Source organism: Cydia strobilella, chromosome 21 (assembly GCF_947568885.1).
Source record: "Cydia strobilella chromosome 21, ilCydStro3.1, whole genome shotgun sequence".
Taxonomy (NCBI): Eukaryota; Metazoa; Arthropoda; class Insecta; order Lepidoptera; family Tortricidae; genus Cydia; species Cydia strobilella.
The window spans coordinates 1,417,820-1,437,766 of NC_086061.1; the positions used below are offsets into that span (position 1 = coordinate 1,417,820).

The 19,947-nt window shown below is 37.8% G+C and overlaps 1 protein-coding gene across 2 annotated transcripts in view; it reads right to left on the bottom strand.

Moving 5' to 3' along the window:
- The window catches only part of LOC134751054 (inactive dipeptidyl peptidase 10), a 195,142-nt gene that overhangs the window by 70,630 nt on the left and 104,565 nt on the right, over positions 1–19,947 (bottom strand). For both annotated transcript variants that reach the window (XM_063686394.1, XM_063686393.1), the window contains exon 4: positions 4,769–4,863. In XM_063686394.1, the coding sequence (XP_063542464.1) occupies positions 4,769–4,863 (95 nt within the window). The remainder of the gene's footprint in view (positions 1–4,768; positions 4,864–19,947) is intronic.

Here is a 19,947-nt window from a genome sequence, read left to right on the forward strand (position 1 = left end):
ATTTTAAGAACCCTTATTATATACCAGTTGCATTAAATACTATAGAAATACAGGCGTAGTAGTTTGAAACCTTATATAGTAGCATTGAAATAGGTACGGTCACAGTTCGACGGACTCGAATCTCGAAATTTATTCTCTTTTATCTAGTATCTAAGTGCAAAATGTTGTTGCCGTAGGATTTCACGTACACCTAGCTCGCAAATGTAATAAAATCGAGAATTTAAATATGGTTGACAGGTATATAGGTGGTGATGCTTGATGACAATGTTAAATTAGCTATTTAATAATCAATAACCCAAACCCTTAAATTCATTGACTATCCGGTCAATTTTAACAACGTGATAATTACTAAATACGAGAACAATACGAGATCTAATAGATACGTTATAGTTTAGTTCTCAACTAGTTATCTTTTCCAGTTCATTTCACGCTACAATTAATATTGTGACGTTTTGGGATATCCATTAGATAATATATATTATTTCCATTGGATGACTAAGTAATATCTTAAGCAAATTTTAAAGATATCGTTCAAGAGGACATTCGGAATCGCGGAAATGTCAAATTTAACTGGAAGAGATCCCTGAAAGGTCTAAGTTCGGCTTTGTACAAATGATGTGTGTTTTTCCTGTTTTATGTTTCTTTTTGTAACCTACTACCTTGTTGTAACTTTTTATTAATGAAATAAAATATTTTCATTTTCATTTTTTCATTTTCATTTTCATTTTGTACAATAAAGAGTTTTACTACTACTATAGGTACTACTACTTTCTTAAATATCTCGTTATCGTTTCTATTTCATATCTAGTGGATATCTAGTTGATATCTAGATGATTGTTCGAATTGGCCCGTATGTGAGTTGTAAAAATTAAGAGAATCAATATTACTACCTATAGTAGAAAATATTTCACGTTTCTTGGATTTGATAGAGTCGGACCGAGTTAACTCTGCATCATTATTAACGTCGAATTTCTATGAAATTTAGACGTCTATAATGACACTTACACTTATTTGTGTTGAAGTTGTTGCAAAGTTAGCTTAGACGGATTCTGCACCATAGGTAAACACGAATAAAAAGTTCACAAAAGAAATACGAAACTTATTTCAGTTATAACTGAAACTATCTATCAACTATCGCGCTGTCATAAAAGCTAAACACTCGAGCTCGGCCAATATTGTAGCCGCCGTAATAAATTGGGGCCGTCCAACAAGTGGGCCCACTACACGTCTCGTTATAGCCACAGGCCAGAGACTAGTCTTCAAGCGAATAACCTTCATAGAGGTACAACACCGCGTTCCTCTATTCTAGATTTAAGTATACGTATAAAATGTGTCACTCACTGTGTTTAAATGTAAAGTTCGACTTTCTTGGCCGCAGTCATATGACCATCAGATTAGATGTGTGGAATATACATTTTTAATTATCTACAGATTGATTAATAAATTTGTAGAGACAATTCAAATCTCGTATTGTAGCCAATTTCGTTTTTTTTAAAACGTTTTGAGAAAGTAATATCAATAACTAGTCCTTTAGGGTTATAATCGTCCAAAGCTAAAATTAAAACGAAACAAACTTGGATTATTCATTGAGCCAACATCATTTACAAGTCTGCAAAAAATCAGAACTAACAAAAGGCGACAAAGTTACTGAATTAAGAGTAAAACCGCTGCAGGATTTTAGTGAACTTGCATTTAGTACTTATATTTCCGATAGAACTTTGTGATTAACGAAACCAACTTACGACGATGTTCGCGGCTCTAATACAGAGTGTATGACTACACGTACAGTAAAGACAAGTAACTTGAAAAGAAAATGGTCATTATCTATATCCCGGACTAGATGATGACAATCCGCTTTAGGGCAGATAGCAACCTAGGCAGATAACCTCTCTAAGGCAGATAGGCAGTTGACCGCCTTTTTAGGTCAGACACGTTCCCCACCAAAACACGGCCAGTTACATTGCTTAATACTCTCTGCGTATCCTCACAACCTCCAGAAGTGCAGACCAACGCGAAAGCAACCTTGCTCCAATTGAAACAAGATTCATTTTCCAAATTTCGAAAGTTTTAGGAAGTAAACGACCAATATGTTTCTCAAAGGCATATTGCGGACCTCAGGCAATATTACTCTCCTAACCACACTTTAAGGGTTAGATAGGGATAGAAAATAGTAATTGAAGGAAGTACGGGCTCGGATTAGGCAAATGGTCTAATAAAATCTGCAATAGTGCCGACCTATATAAAATTTTCTCGCACGTCATTGAGGGCAAATATGATTCAATTTAGGGCAATTGTTCAATACGGACCGATTAGTTACTGATTGAATACTCTCTCTCCTAGATGAGGAATATGCGATTGTAACTGTCAGTTTGTTTCATATTAAGACGTTTATATGATATGAATAGCGAGCCGCTTTGCTTAAAGAACTATTATTTCTTTAATTAAATGTAACAAGTACTCCTGAAAGTTAGTACCTGCGACGGAAAATTATAGTAGCTACTCGTAAAATATAAATAAAGTAGGTTAGTTTAGTTTTTACTATGTTAAAAACTGAGTAATTTAGGAAAATGGTTTTAGGGAATACACTGTTTCGCAAACGTACAAAAGATAAAACTCCCAGCAGCACAATATCTTTCACTACAAAAATTTCTCAACTTCTGAATGGCTGCTTTGGTCGCAAAACAACTATTTTAACACCAGGACAAAATAAATACGAGTAGGTACGTATAAAAAATTAATTATGCGTCGAGTCCCGTTTCTTTCAAATAATGAGCGAAAATAGAGGATGGCCAGTTTCTTTGTTTTTCAACATGGACAAATTTTGTGCATTTTGTTTTTTTTTTTTTTCAATTTGTTGGCGTTCTATTATATTATATGTTTCATCAATTTTTTGTTTCATTTGCGTGATTTTCGCTCAGTGTTTTTTTAAAATTCAAAATAACGGCCATAAGTTTTTCATCACTACAATTTACTTTCTGTTTTGATTTAGCCATTTCCACTTTATACGTCACTGGGTAGGTATTTATATGTCACTATTAATTAAAAACAATCTGATTTTGCCACTATATACACAATAAATAACTTATTAGAACTAAAATTATACGGAACAGTTCAAATTAGCTGCTAACTGACGGCGGTGGCGCCATCATGATCACTTCGTAAAATAAATAAATAAATAAATAAATTCATCAAAATCGAAACGAAATGAACGAGATGAATGAATGAATGAAAGAAATGATACCCATACCGATCGAACCCGTCGACTAACCGTCGCAGACCGTCCGCTCTAGTCAGCCGTTAGTCATTAGTCGTTACTGTCGTTAGTCGGCGCTGTGTTAATTAATTCTCGAATGCGATTAATCACGGGATGTCGGAGAACAAAGGTCACAGCAACTATGGGGAGTAGTGGAGTAGACAATAGAAGTCTCATCTGTTATTATTATACAGGCTGTCCCTAACCATTGGACACAGGCGAAATGTACATATGTATTAGGGTATTTAGAACCAGTAAACAAAGTATCATAACAGCCGGTGTAGCGGTTACGAAGAAATTAACAAATTATGATTTTTTACTTTGGAGCAGCCTGTATGTGTACCTCCTGAGGTAATAAATGGTATGAATTCTTCTTCGGCCTTTATCTATTTCGGGCGGATTATCTTTGCTATTTATGACACTAATAAAATTCTGACTTTTGACAAAATGTCATCATTGCCGCATATTTTTGAACAAATTGTTAGAAGCACTACCAATGAATAATACAGTATGTTTCTTATTGTTGTCGATAAGAATATTGCATGCAATTTAAGATAAAATGGAATAAATATGAAATATTTGGTGTATATGATTAATTAGATAATGCATGAGAGCGTAAGTGGTGAAATGTAATATTATTGCAACACACGGAATAAGAATGTTTTGGGAAATATTTTCTCACTTTAGCTACCACACACAAACACTTAAAGAAGAAAACAAGCTCCTGGTGGCAGAACGGAGAATACTTATAATGCTGGGCCCTGTGAGAAGAGAAGGTGGCAGTTTTAGACTCCGCAAAAACGTCGAGATTGAAGATCTTGTGGCTGCACCCAATATTATAGGCGAGACAAAAGCTCACCGTCTCCGCTGGTTCGGCCACGTTTTGATAATGGAGAAGGATCGCGGCGTCAAAAGGGCGTACTTGGGACGCCCGGTGGGGCGGAGATCGATCGGACGTCCCAGGTATCGCTGGGGCGATGCTGTTGAAGTAGACTTGGGCGATCTCCATGCCGATAACTGGCGGGAGATGGCACAGGATCGAGACAACTGGCGTGTACTCGTGTCGCAGGTCAAAACTCATTTTGGGTCGCTGCGCCGCGACCGCTGCAGGAGACCATCGAGTGCACCGACTTCTGGCCGAAGGGTGTCGTGTTTCGGAGGTTCCGGGGCAAACTGCCGAATCCGAGCAAGAGCAGCCGATTCAACGGAGCCATGCCATTTTGTCGCATAAACAGTGTTTAGTTTTAAGTTTATATTATCTATAATACATTATGTATGTTAGTCTGTAAGGTATTTGTAATATGGGCCTTGTTGCCTGATTGAAAATTTTAAATAAAATAAAAATAAATTAAGTAGCAAATACTAGCTACAATACTAAGAACGAGAAGCTTTTACTAACGATTCGTAAGTACCCATCAAATAATATTCATGAAAAATCCTACAAAAATGAATGCCAACTAGGCATATTTTAAATACTTTGCAAACATCTGTGAATTCTAATTAACTGTTACTCACGTAAGTGGTATTGGGCATGAGGGTCTTGGAGGACTGGTTCGCAGCGAACATGAGGCTGATGCCGCCCCACGCGTCGCGGTACACAAACTCGTCACCTGTGGACAATCAGACGGTATCTTAGCGTGATTTTCATTATTGTTGTTACCGCGGTGGTAACAAGAACCGCTTGCCACGTGATAAGCGTAACGTAAGACACTCAAAAGAATCTTAAAATCAATAAATAGTTTATTACATACCTACATATGTGGGACAGTAAAGTCGGAAAAAGTCAGGCCAATGAGAGTTTTATAGTTATTATTTATTCTTTTAAAATTATGGCTTCAGTCCAGTGGGACAATTTCACCAGTATCAAGGTCTTAGCTTTAAATATAACTAAAATTTTACAGTTAGTATAAGACAGTGTACGGTGATTTTATTAGCTCTTGTAAAGCGATAGCTGGACTTTACGAGAAGCATGTGGGCTACCGGCCGTTAAGTCCAAAATGGTGGTGAAACGCGCTTCAAGATTAATTCTCCATTCACTGCACACTACCACATTAGTTTACTGCACTCACACATGTAAACTATCTAAACTATCTATATGTACTGTGTGTTATAATAAACTATCGATATAACACTTTAAACAATATTAATGAGCAATATTTATGAGTGTATCTATATCTCTCTTAATCAAGAGGCTAATTATTAAGATGGCGCTCGAACCGGAAGTCTTTTAGTTATTAGATCTGTTTCCAATATGATACTGATCTGTCAATGTCAAAAGTGACGTTTTTGGTAGCTGAAATGTCACTGAGAGATTAGTAACATATTGGAAACAGATCTAATAACTAAGACTTGAATTGGCCTGTTATTACATGTAATAGTCGGTCGAGGCAAAGGCTTTCTTATTTTCTGCCCGAGGTTTGTATACTATTTTTCTGCTCGGCGGAGCCGGAAAGCGGCAACTTCGTTTAGCGCAGCGGGCCGAAAGTTGTCACTTTCCGGCCGGAGGGCAGAAAAAGAAAATGTTCTGCAGTTGTACTATCTTCTAGCAATCTGGCCATCTTGATAAATAAATATATTTATGTAATAACATGGCCGAATTCTCCTATTGTACCTAATTAACGTAGGAGTACATCTCTGTGGATCCAATTAAAACGTTATCAAAAGTTATAATAATTAGATATTTTATGGTAATTTGAATCATGTAATACAGAGCGTAGTCACTCGAGGTAATTAAGTAGGCAATTATGTTACTGATCACGTGACGCGGACGTGACGCAGAGGCGGGGTTTGTGACAACCCTACAATGCAGTTCACGGCAACCAATGTTATTAAAATGGCTGACAATTTCATGTGTTGTGGTGGCCGTTTGTCACACTGATTTATGAAAATTATCAGTTTTATTTTATGATAAATAAGTGAAATTAGTACCTTACGTTAGTTAATTGTTTCAAATCTGAGCTGCGTTATTTAGTGCCATGTCTCGATCCATTACATACTAGCGTCATGTTTCGATTCTGAGCTGCGTTATTTAGTGCCATGTCTCGATCCATTACATACTAGCGTCATGTTTCGATTCTGAGCTGCGTTATTTAGTGCCATGTCTCGATCCATTACATACTAGCGTCATGTTTCGATTCTGAGCTGCGTTATTTAGTGCCATGTCTCGATCCATTACATACTAGCGTCATGTTTCGATTCTGAGCTGCGTTATTTAGTGCCATGTCTCGATCCATTACATACTAGCGTCATGTTTCGATTCTGAGCTGCGTTATTTAGTGCCATGTCTCGATCCATTACATACTAGCGTCATGTTTCGATTCTGAGCTGCGTTATTTAGTGCCATGTCTCGATCCATTACATAGTCATGTTTCGATTTTGAGCTGTGTTATTTAGTGCCATGTCTCGATCCATTACATACTAGCGTCATGAGCTACGGGCGCTGCATGGTTCCATTTTTATCATCTGTCACTATGCCCGTCACTTTCGCCATGGAGACTATATAAAGGAGCCAAATCTCTATGTATGAAAAGTGTCCATCAAATTACAGTAATTAGGCGGCGCCACCATACACCGAAATACTACCAAAAACAACCTACGTAATTTGGTCGGGTTATTTGTTGCCTTATATGGTTCATGTTATACTCATATCCCAGAGCCTACCGCCACCGGAGAGATTAGGAACTATTATTTAAAGCTGAAAGCGGTCACTTTTACAACAATTCTGCCATAAGAGATTGGCATCCTTTCTATACCATCCATAACTTTCGCACTTACATACCTGTTAGAACGTGACAGGTATGGTGACAAGCGATAAAAATGCAATCGTGCTACCGCCGCTGAAGTCAATGAGGGCTAACGCGTATGAATTCGCCGCTAGGGGCGCTAGTGTAGATGGTGGTCTTTTCCATAGTTCGAAATGTCAAATGTCACTTGTCACTTCAATAACTGACAGCTGTTCTTTAGTCTTTTGGACCACAATCAACAGAGGCGCCAACTGGTGAGCAAAAAAACGATAGCCCTCATTACTTTATCCTGCACTATGAAAGTTTCCATACAATCAATTCTACGAAAAACACAGCGATTCATTATCAATTTATCATAATCTAATCTATATCGAAACCACAGGGCGGACACGCCATACATCAAAAATCATTTGCCCTTCTATGTGTGAACGGCACGTCTGTACACGCGTCATGCGTCATTGTGTGAGTAAGTTGCTTAAAAACCGAACTGTCAATCTGCTGTCGCGGGGCGAGGTGATTCTAATCGGGGCGGGGCGGTGCGTGGCCGTTCTGTATGATAATACTATTACTTATTTTGTTTCGAAACAAACAGATTGAAGTTGCCAATAGGTTGACAATATGAACGATAGTAGGTAAAACACTAGTTAGGCTGCCTTTCCACTGAGACATTGAGAGTTCAATAATCGTTAAAAATTCAGGTATACAAACACAGGCAACGGTGTAGCGAGTGGTCGTTTGGTAAATACACGTAATTTCGTTAATGGAGCCACGTACGTCACCGATACTTATCGTTACACGTCACTCCGCGTTCGTTTCTGATAAACGTAAATTGTATGCAGATTCCAGTTGGCTATTGTTAAGCTACCTACTTACATTTTTGCCCTCTTTGGATAGTTGTAGCTGTCGAAACTTAAACAAGTATAGCGAGCACACTACAATTAGATTTATTTCTATTTTAAACGCAGTATGAGTTATAAAAACTCAAATTACTTCATAATTTTAAAACTAATATGGGACTTAATCGCGTAAACTTACGTTTATTATATGGCCTGACGTTTCGAACGTGACGTTACGTTCGTGGTCACAGGCAGACTGGAGAGGAATTGTATCAACATCTTCTTTCTGCGCGGGTTTTCAAATCAAAATAATTAATGTCTATGATAAGTTTAAAATGATGCTAGTATGTGATGAAATCGCTAACTTACCTAACCTTAAAAATAGATCTAGGTCACAAAAATTATGAAATATTAATATACCAAAGTATGTATTACCACCTTACAAGAATACCTATGGGAAAAGAACCTGGCAATTTCTGTTACCCGATACACTGAACTCATGGCCTAATGATGTTAACCAAAATATACTTAATAACACACATAAGACTAAAATAATTTAAAAAAATATGTTGTTATCAAGTACAGGTGCGCGCCCGAGTTGTTTATCAACACCTCGGGCAAACTAAATGCTGATTACCTAACTTACCAGTATTTCCTTAATATTAAATTTAGATTTTAGATAGATACCTAACCGGATAACCGGAATGTAAACGAGCGACAATGGCGGCAGATAAACCGTACGCGGTTTTCGCTCGCTGTTTCCAAATGTACATAGTATTTTAAGATTGTTTTGGATAAATAAAAAAAAAAAAAAATTAATCATTATACTTAAAAACATTCACATTACAGTGATTTTATTTTACAAATTAATTTCCATTTACCATTAATCCCAGAGTTAAGTGGTAAAGCTGTAGTGACCATAAAGAGTTGCTACGAATCAACTAATGTAATTAGTCCTTGGCGTACGCAGAGGGTAAAAAATCGAGCGCACAATCAAATATTAATCCATAACATACGGTTCCAGCTGGGCAATTTGTGGCGACGCCAAAAAACCACCATCAATTCTCAATTAATATTTAAATTAAATTTATTCCACAACTGCGACAGTTATTAAATTTGTTCATAGATATTTTTTGTATTGAAGCCAAATCGATTATCCCCTCGATCGGCAAAGAAATATTTTGAACGCAGCCGCCATGGGGCGTGTTTTCCATATTAAAAATGGCAGCCCGCCGCACGCGCGGTTGTCAGAGAGCGTCCCATTCGAGGTAGCTTGCCGCCCGAGGGGTTATACTGGCTTAAAAAATATTTGAGACTATCACAACAGCTCAGTCAGAGAGATATTATATTATTCCTGCTATGGAAACCTACATATAACAGTAAAAACATGACTGAAGTGAAATCTTTAATGGATACGCAGTTTTACGACTATGTACTATCTTCATCTTCAAATATAATTCAATAGCATGTTTCAACCCTGTCACTATTCATTGTTAAATTATTGACTCAACAACAGAGTGAATGGCAGAACTGCCCATAAAACTGTTTACGGCGCTCATTTTACTCCAGTTCACTAAACAAGCAATAATAGACCCTTTCAACAATAAATTAAGGCTTCTATTGGCTTGCAAGTTGAGTATGTTTTGAGCATTATCTTGTAGTGATTCGCTATCAGATGTCACAAACAAGCCGTTGAGAAGTTGGCATTCCAAATACGGAATGTTTTTCGGTTGCAAACGGAATGCCAAGGTTAGAAAATCTGCAATATTTATAAGCAAAACTTACAATTATTTGAGAGATTACGCGATATTTTGTTGAAATGATCCAATTTTTATTGGTCTGTTAATGTTATCTTTCTTCAAAAATCGGCCAAGTGCGAGTCGGACCCGCGCCGAAGGGTTCCGTACCATTCCGCAAAAAAAGGCATTAAATCACGTTTCTTGTATGGGAGTCCCACTTAAATATTTATGTTATTCTGTTTTTAGTATTTGTTGTTACAGCGGCAACAGAAATACATCATCTGTGAAAATTTCAACTGTCTAGCTATCACGGTTCATGAGATACAGCCTGGTGACAAACGGACAGACAGACCGGAGTCTTAGTAATAGGGTCCCGTTTTACCCTTTGGGTACGGAATCCTAAAAATCAGCCAAGTGTGAGTAGAACTCGCGCCCCAAGGTTCTAATAAATATCAATTTCAGACTTCATTGTAAAATTTAATAAAAATCTAAGCTATATGCGCTTATAAAACGTCTGAATCTGCAGTAGTTTAAACGATAAGATCAGAGCGAACGCACTGTGACATCACTTGAATTATTTTATTACCTGGGAGACAATTCAGCGAGTCAGAGTAAGAAAACTGAATACTAAGTTATGGTAATGGGGTAGGTATAAATTAAATTTAACTACATTCTTTCGCATTCACATTAATTCCGCTGAGTTACGTTGGGCGTTGCAGAATGGAATATCGCCGCTATACTTACTCAACCTCGTATCTGCAACACTCATTTGATGACAACAATACCCGTATTCCGAATGAAAGAAAAGCGACATTTCCATCAAATGATTGTTGCAGATATGAGGTTGAGTAAGTATAGCGACGATATTAGCGACTACATTGTTATAATTATAATTAAGTGCGAGTCGGACTCGCGCACGAAGGGTTTCGTACAATTACGGAAAAAAACAGCAAAAAAATCACGTTTGTTGTATGGGAGCCCCATTTAAATATTTATATTATTCTGTTTTTAGTATTTGTTGTTATAGCGGCAACAGAAATACATCATCTGTGAAAATTTCAACTGTCAAGCTATCACGGTTCATGAGATACAGCCAGGTGACAGACAGACGGACAGACGGACGGACAGACGGACAGCGGAGTCTTAGTAATAGGGTCCCGTTTTTACCCTTTGGGTACGGAAACCTAAAAACAAAAGCATGACGGTAAACGCTGGCAATAAGTGAGCTCAAAGCGTATTTTTGTGGCTGAGACATTAGCTTTCAGATGTACAGCCTCGCGTTGAAAACTAGAACGCTCATAAAAGCAAACCGACACAGCATCTTTTCCATGCGATTAGAAAAGTTTCCCCATAAAGCGATATTTACGGCCCGAACTAGACTCCGATGGGATAGTTAATGTAAATCAATCCAGATGCGCTCAATGGATGGTTTGGCCTCCTCGATTTATGTCCCTTGGGAATTATTTAAAGGCCTAATGGAACCAATGTTGCATTGAAATGGGATTGATATAGTATTTCAATACTGATTTATTAAAGGCCATTTTGACCGTCTGCCGACTTCAGCACGCTTAAAACTTCTTGCGTGTTATTAGCTATACAGATAGCTAAATAAGTCAGGGAAAGAGGCTTAATGATGTTATTTTTTTAAAGTCTTAATGATTTTGGTTTTAAATTCAAAATTTAAAAGAAAAAAAAAACAAGAAATTAAAATCAGAGAATTCGAGTAGTATTTTAAAAACTGCCCCTTCGTCTTCATTTATTACCCGTGACGCACGCTCGCGACCTCATTATTAAAAGGCAAGATGAGAAGACGTCCTAAAAGAAACCAATACTTGTTATTGAGATATTACGTAGCAAAAGAACAAAAAGGTGTACAATTTCAAAGACAAAATCTATCAATTTTAAATTTTTGCTCTAAAATGGTCACCGGGCTCTATAGCCCGTAGAGACGTGCTACGAGTGTCCACGTCTACGATGCTACGAATTGGGCGCGTGTATAGAACACAAATACAAGGATGTGACCAGCCTACTACGAGTTTCGTTTGCACACAACTAGAGGAATATTTTAGGTTAGAAATTATAATAGATATCAGATATATTATATTAATCTTGTTAACGTATCGGTCACATTATTTGATTGGTGTGAGAGGTTGGAATTTAGCGAATATGACTGAGAAAGTTTGATGGGATGAGTTGACGATGCGTCGCTCAACTACTACTGTTATTTCTGTGAAAAGGGCAAATAAGTTCCTGTCGAAAAAAGACGGAAGTGAACGTATGGAAAAAATCCTCCGACCAAAAACATTTTATGTAAAATGGGAGACCAAAACCACTAGCTTTTACTGTAAAAAAAGTTATCAGATCTAAGCAAAAGCCAAGCCCCAAAGCCCTGACGTTACTAACACTGCACCTCGGCTTAAAAACTATGCCGTTTTCTTTGTTTTCTTGGCGAGGGCTCTACCGTCGCCCAGACATCAAAGCGTTGCATCGACTGTCACCGGCTGTCAAAAACAATCTCGAATGCGATCTAAGTGGCCCGGTTCGACTTCCACGCACGATTAGGCTTACTTATTGACTGTCATTGCCAAACGTCAGCTGAGTGGGGGGCAGGCGGTCTATCGGAGGGGGAGTGGGACCACTTAGCCGCAAAATGAGTTATCCTAAAATAAAATATGAGAGATTAAATTGAGTTGTAATATCGATACTTAACTGTTTGATTTGTGTTGGAATTGTTTAACAATTTTAAAGTTCATACATGAATTGCAGCAAGTAATATCCCGTGATCTTTACCTACCCGTCTAGGAAAATGGTGTACTTTTCATTTATGTAAAAAAAAAGTTTATTTAAAATATAAGGAATGACGAGTGGATAAAGAGGGGGAGACCGTGGCAGCAATGGAAAACAGTGGGCTCTTAATTATAGTTTATATTCATATACAATGTAAATTGTGACTGAATAAATGAAATGAAATGAATAAATTCCTACTAATAATATATGCGAAAGTAACTATGTCTATCTATCTGCTATCTCGTCACGCTTAAACTGTTGAACCGATTAAGATGAAATTCGGTACGGAGATAGTTTGAGACCCGAGAATTATCAATCATCATCATTATCATTCCACGCAGACGAATTGCGGGCATAGCCAGTTATGACAAGAAGTGATTGTATACGTTGTGAATAAAACCGCTCTTTCAAAGACTTTGGCGGGTATACAGGTGATCGGTTTTGAGGGACCAAGACGATAAATCCCCTGGTTCGATAAACATCAAAACTTGCGGTCGTCAAATCGCCGACTACTGCCGGATCATGTCGACTATTATCGACCAGTTTGCATGCCCGTTTGTCATCGAATCGTGAATTTCCATTGATGCGCAGGCGCGGGGTAATCGAGTTGTTGGTTCGACTAAAGTAACACTGCACTTGCACTGGTTGACTGTTGGAAATAGCTTGGGTCTTAAAAGCTCAGTCACTAAAAAGTTTATAAGAATTCAAATTTCGACATACTGACTATCTAGGGCCTAAAAACTGTGTCGAGGTTAAAATTGAAGAACTCCAAAGACTATACTTAGTCTTTACCAACGCCATGCGAGATTCTAGAGAGCATTTCCTTTCAAGAGCAACGCATACGGGACACATTCTGTTAGAAATCTCCACACAAAGTGACTCATTCTCATTGTTTTTGAGTATATAAAGGTTTGTACTAGCGTTCGCCTCGATCGTACTTGGCGAGGGACTGGAATTACTCGTCAGATCGGAGTTTACGGCCCTCTTACTATTAACGAGTTGTTGCGGTCTCTACATCTAACCAAGTTCCGTATTGAGATATAGTTAAGTACAGGAAATGATGTGGAACTGTATCCACCGAAACGTTTCTAAATTAAAAAACAATAAACTTAAAAACTCGAGATAAAGTTAAAACAGCACGCTGATGAATTAGACCCTATATCTAAGAACCATCGCTGGTGTATCACAAAATCGTGTACGTAACTACGTATTACTATATAATACACGCGCACACAAAAACCTTCTCACCATAAACGCATATGTCTTTATTCAGTCGGGAGTAGGTAATAATAATGAATGATGTCCTTAATAGCATTTGAACAAGTAACAAGCAGATTTAGGTATGGCTATAAGCTGTAACTGCCGTGCAAATTCCTTTAATAGCATGTAAAAATAAATAAATATTTGTATATCTTTATTTTTGCATGTTATTATTATTTTGTTTTTTTGGTATGGGTTTTGACCCATTCGTATTTGAGCTTCGTTCATACACATACTATTCCAAGCATCGACTTCCATTTAGTCTCTTCTCTTTATGTATATATTTTTTTTTAATAAATATTATTAAGACATTCTTACACAAATTGACTAAGCCCCACGGTAAGCTCAAGAAGGCTTGTGTTGTGGGTACTCAGACAACGATATATATACAAATACTTAAATATATACAAAACATCCATGACTCAGGAACAAATATCTGTGTCATCACACAAATAAATGCCCTTACCGGGATTCGAACCCGGGACCATCGGCGTCATAGGCAGGGTCACTACCCACTAGGCCAGACACAATATATTGTGGTCGTTAGACTCTTCCAGCATTTCTACGTGAAGCACTTCTGTGCTCGTAACACTTTATATCACGTTTTATTGTTTTCCGGCTACAAGGCTCATTTTCGAAGGAAAACATGTTTGATTGGATTCGCTTGACTGCTCCAATGCTGTTCAGTTAACTCACAGACAATCTTGGTGAAGGGTTGTTAACTTATTAGTGAATCAAACCCCAAACAAAACAAATAAATTGTTAGTGTGATATACATAGAAACTTTAAGAATGCGATTGCGTTATTTTGTTGTAGAGAATTTCAATATAGACATATCTTAGAGAAAATAACCAAACTGTCGAAACTCTATGACCAATATGGTCATACACGTTGTATGGACGGACGTTTATCTGATATGGCTATTTTACTTATACATTTGACGTTCCCCTTCCCCGCAAAAATTGACACTGTTTTGTACAGAAAATTACAGACAAGGGGTCTCCATTTGGTTATATCCTCCAAGAGATATATACCTACTTTGAAAGTTTCGCACAAAACTAATAATCAGAAATTGTTATGAGACAGAAGCCAGGTAAATTCACAAATCGCATAATATCTCGACAGTTTCAAATGAGCAGCTGTTGCAGTTTTGTTTTGTATTACAATCACATTCGCAAGTTGCGTCCGGAAACTAAACTTCGGCCCCAACCCGAGTGACATTTACCCGCTGCGGGCTATTCGTGTCCGATAACGACAAATGTGCCTGAAATACCAAACAGAACGAGCTATGCTCATACGTTTCTCTGCGAGAACGAATTGAAATGAGAAGATTCACTGGAGAACTAAGGGTGACAATTGCTACTTATGTGAAAGTGTTGTTATTATTATTAGGGTGTTGTGGGCCTTTGTGTGCCACGTCGAGCGAGCAGTGATCTATTGTTTAAAGTTCATTACTAATGCCCGTTGAATCCAGTAAATTCCAGATTCTTTGGGCAGTAATGCTCTCATAGGATTGCAATAGGTGTCGCCCTAAGTAGTACCGTCTTTTTGACATTAGTGGTCGACAGGAACAGAAAGTGAAAGTGTTAGTAGAGATCGCTGGGACAGAAAAAAAATTTGTTGCACCGTTGGGCAAGGGCAGTGCACGACTGATATTTTCTAGCTCCATGAAAGAGGGCTATATAAGGGCATCCACTAGCTGACGCGGTTGCACAGAGCGGGTGAGTGGGCTTACGAAAAATAGTATGAGCAACGCTAACTGCCGCGGACGCGTGCGACGTATTTTACCTACAACGGCACCCGCGTGCGTACGCCCTAAAGCAGTAAATGTTTTTCGGCTTATAATTTTTTATTGCTTATTTTGTATTGGAATTTGATCTGCGGGATGTGGAATATAATATCCCACCAATAACATTTTCATGCAAAATGTTGCCAAGTTTTCGTGTAAAATGTTGCCAACTTTTCGACAGTGTGGCCATATGGTCTCGCCATATGGCTGCACTGTTGAAAAGTTATCAGATCTCATGTATAGCTAAGCTGCTAACTCTACAAGCCCCAACTCTACAAGTCCTAACTTCACAAATTCTACACCTTAGTCAAAGTATGTGGCTTGTCCCAATCCCCAGATCTGGTCGTGCCGTAATGTAAGTAGGCCAGGCAATTTACCATTCCCCCTGATAAGTTCCGTGATCTCCCAATCCTTCTGGGACTAGTAAAAATATAACGTGACATCATTTAAGTCCCTACGTTCTTTCTTTAACATCACTGGTACATACAACGTGACCCTTGTTACACTAGTCACGAACAACAGTATGGGAACAACACCGGCCCTGTGCCGTCGTTATGATTTTCTCGCGTTAACGCATTATATTAGCGACGCGGGCAGATATTGTGGTCGCGATATAGCCACAACTATTGTAATTATTGGACCTCAAATAAGCCCCTGTATTAAGCGAATCGGGTGACGTTTATTAAGGTACAAACAGAGGTCCTTGAAAGTAGAATACATTGTTTTGTTAATTAACTCGTCCTGTGTGACTTCACAAGGCGTTTTAAAAACGTATAAGTAATATTTGGTACAGTCGTCATCAGATGTATCGGAGCGGCTAAGGTGCTCAAAAATATCTGAACACGCACTCTAATGACAATCATAGAGGCTATGTTTAGATATTTGTGAACACGTGTGCCGCTTCGATATATCTGATGGACATGATACAAACATGTATAATCAGAAAACATTAAACAATACCTGTTTCACAATAATGAAAACGAGTATATCCCATATATGCCCATAACTAGTCTTTGGTCTGGACTCCTTTAGGTTTCAGGCTCACTCTTCTACTAATTTTAATGCGTAGGAGCGAGTTTTATTCAGTGGGTCAAAAAAAATGGGTATATATGGGGCAACATAGCCAAATATAAATATAATATAATTTTTCTTTTTCAATTGGATAAAAAACCCACCTATGAGGGTTTTGAATTGAAGGCCTCTAATGTTTAAAAAATTTAAAAGTTCAGTCATTAGTAGCAGCATTCGAATAATTAATGAAGTTCGGTCCACTTCGACCAGCCACGATATGTGCGCATTAACAGACTATGGGTAAGCACACGTCACTGGTTATGCTTATCTGTGGTCATGTTACAATGTGATACAAATGATACAATAATACTGGCTAATGTAGAAAGATATTCACAAATTTATTTACATACAAGATATATACAGTGGTACTACGTAAACGAAATTAATAACTAGCTTAAATCTAAAATAGGCCCTTGAGGCATTGTACCAAGGATGCTGGCGGCATTTCCCCGCTGTATCGCAATGCTGATACGTTGTGCGAGAAAGCCGCCAGCTCTTCGGTCACCAGTTACGTCAACCAGACGCTTCGCGATTTCTGCAAACAACTTATGCGCGCTGGGACCCCATGGACCTAGAGAAAGTGTAGATAAATATGTAGAAAGATAAATTATATCTGTATGTAATATCTATGGAAACATTAATGATATGAAGTTGAATGGGGTTGGCAGCTGTCAAAGGTTTGCATAGCTGCCCCTTTTTCTATGAGATTTGGCTTAAAGTGCTGGCATCCAGGCCATAAATAGGCATTAAAAAAAAAATTACACAATTCTAGAATTGACAGGGCAAGCTATGCTGGCGCCATCTGCTAAATACTTCGACCGGAAAACTCCATTCGTTTTGTTCAACGTCTATCGATTTCCATGTGTTTGTTAGTAGAGTAGATAAATAATAATTCAGCCTATATACGTCCCACTGCTGGGCACAGGCCTCGGCTCATGCGCGAGAGGGTTTGGGCTATAGTCCCCACGCTAGCCCAATGCGGATTGTAGACTAGATAATTTGTGTAAAATGAAGTATGTCCATGACGAACTGATAGTGATAACTAAATAATCTTGATATTTAATTAGTACTATGATCGATATAGACTTATGAGTCTTATGACACTTGTTTCATTTTTATTTTACTTTTAACTTTAAAAAAACATGCACGCTAATAGGAGAAGTTGAGTAGAAAGTTTCTAATAAAAACTGGTAGGAAGATAGCGGCACGACTCTACATAAGGCTTAAAAAGGCTTAAAACTCTCTTTAGCACAGCTGTGAACTTTCGTGGCACTTGCCAGCGATAATAAAAGTGAACCGAGCTAGTCTATGCTGGAGCACGTTAAGAGTTAGACCAAGATAAACCTGCAAGGGTGTTGATAGCACACACAGTGGAGGTGTTATTTGTACGTCATAATTTCATAGAAGTTTGGCATTTCAAATAACACTTGCACTGCGTGTACTATCAAAATCGTTGCAGACTTTTATCTTGGTCTAACTAGTACATTACTGCAGAGGCGGGAGGTGGGGATAGCAGTTCGTGGATGAGTTTCGATTCTGTCGGACGATGCGAAGCTGAAAAAGAAAGAAAGCATAAAGAAGTCGAATTCACGATATGCCATTTCCCGGAGAGAAGACGACTACACGAATTCCAAACATTACCAGTAAGAAATACAATAACTATGGTTAATTTACTACAGATTTTCCTTTGTGTCGAAGCCAGGGATGTTGCGGATGCCGATTTTTTGACATCCGCGGATGCGGATGCGGATGTCGAGATTAGGCACATAAAAAACGTCAAATAATACACTTTAGTAATTTTTAATAAAAAAAACGAAACTTTTAGTATTTGAACAAGAATATAGGTGCCCCACTATCGCATTACTATACTAAAGTCCAAATAAAACAAACTTTTCACTTCTTGTCGCTGTCCGTCATAGGCTAAAGTGCTCGATCGACGAATCACAAAAACGAAACGAGATTCCTAGTGGCTAATTACGAAATTACCTAGCACTTACGCCGCCGCTAAGACGTTCCTGTACCCACCTGTTCCACAGTCATCCGCATCCGCATTAAGCTCCGCATCGATTTTATACGGATGCGGATGTTGAAAATAATGCGGAAGTTCCACGGTTGCAGATGCGGATGCGAATATTCGCAACATCCCTGGTCTGTTAAAATTGAGATGTTAAACATTTTCGATGCTACTAGAACACACATACCTACATACATCCTTCTTACAACCATTTATGTGCCTACAGCATATTGCAGTCCTGATATAGTTATTTGTTATACAAGGGTGCAAAGTTGTATTTTACCCGCGAGTGTTTTAACACACGAGAAGTAAAATACATTTGCACCCGTGTGTAACACAAAACTTTTCCCCTCACTATAGCGAGGAAAGTGCAACATCCACAGGCGTTAGATCATCTTCATCCACTGGAATCGCTCATTTTTGTACGATATTATAACAAAAAACTCTGTAAATTCTGTACTTTTACGTGAGAAGTTTTTTAATAAAAAATTTGTTGACAATGTTGACATTTCTGGCGTGTGAAATGTCAATGATGCGTTTTGAAATTGCATCGACTTAACTTGTGCGTTCAGAATTATATTTAACATAATTATTAAAAAACAAACGTTTATTATGGAATTTTAAGGTTTATGACTTCAAAACATTAAATAAAGCTAAATCTGGTATTTTTATTAGATTCTCAAACCATTTATTTAATGATAATTAATATCGAACGAACCATTATTATGAGCGTTTTACGTTTTGTTATCTATCAAGCTACTTAAACACGCTCCATCCAAGGTCAATTTACTTTCCCCACTAGTGGATAAAATGCGTTTTTCCCCGCTTTTTTTAAAGGATAAAAGACGGCTTTCCGAGCTAGTGAAGGGAAAAATCTCTTTCCCATTCAATCGTACGTATACCGAAAGCACGCAGACCCACAAGTCATAAGGCAAACATACATAATGCATTTCTCATTCAAATATTTTGTCGAGGGATCCATGAAACCTCAGTTAACACCGACAAAGTTTTACCCCGAATAATGTGAGGGCAAGTATTAACCAACAAAATTAGTAAACTCTTTGCACGGTCGGGCTGCAAATCTGAATGTGTGGTCCCGCAAACTTTTTAGTTTCGAGTTCAGTTGAGAATTTTTGAATAGAGTTTAAGTGTAATTTAAAAAAAAAATACTACCAACTCTAATAATTAATAGCGATCGATTTCTGAAAACAATTTTCGATAGAGATGTGTTTTCCCGACTTAAAACAAACTAAACCTGTTTTTTGTGTTTTAATAAATCGAATAATTATCCCGAGGACAACTAAAGTAAGCTAATGAGGTGGTATTATTTTACAAAATCTGCTATCTACGACTGATTTACGAAAACGATTTAGATTGTAATTGATGAAATTCAGTATAAAGAATACTACTATTGAGTCTAGTATACAAAGGTATTCTTTTACACGAATAATATTA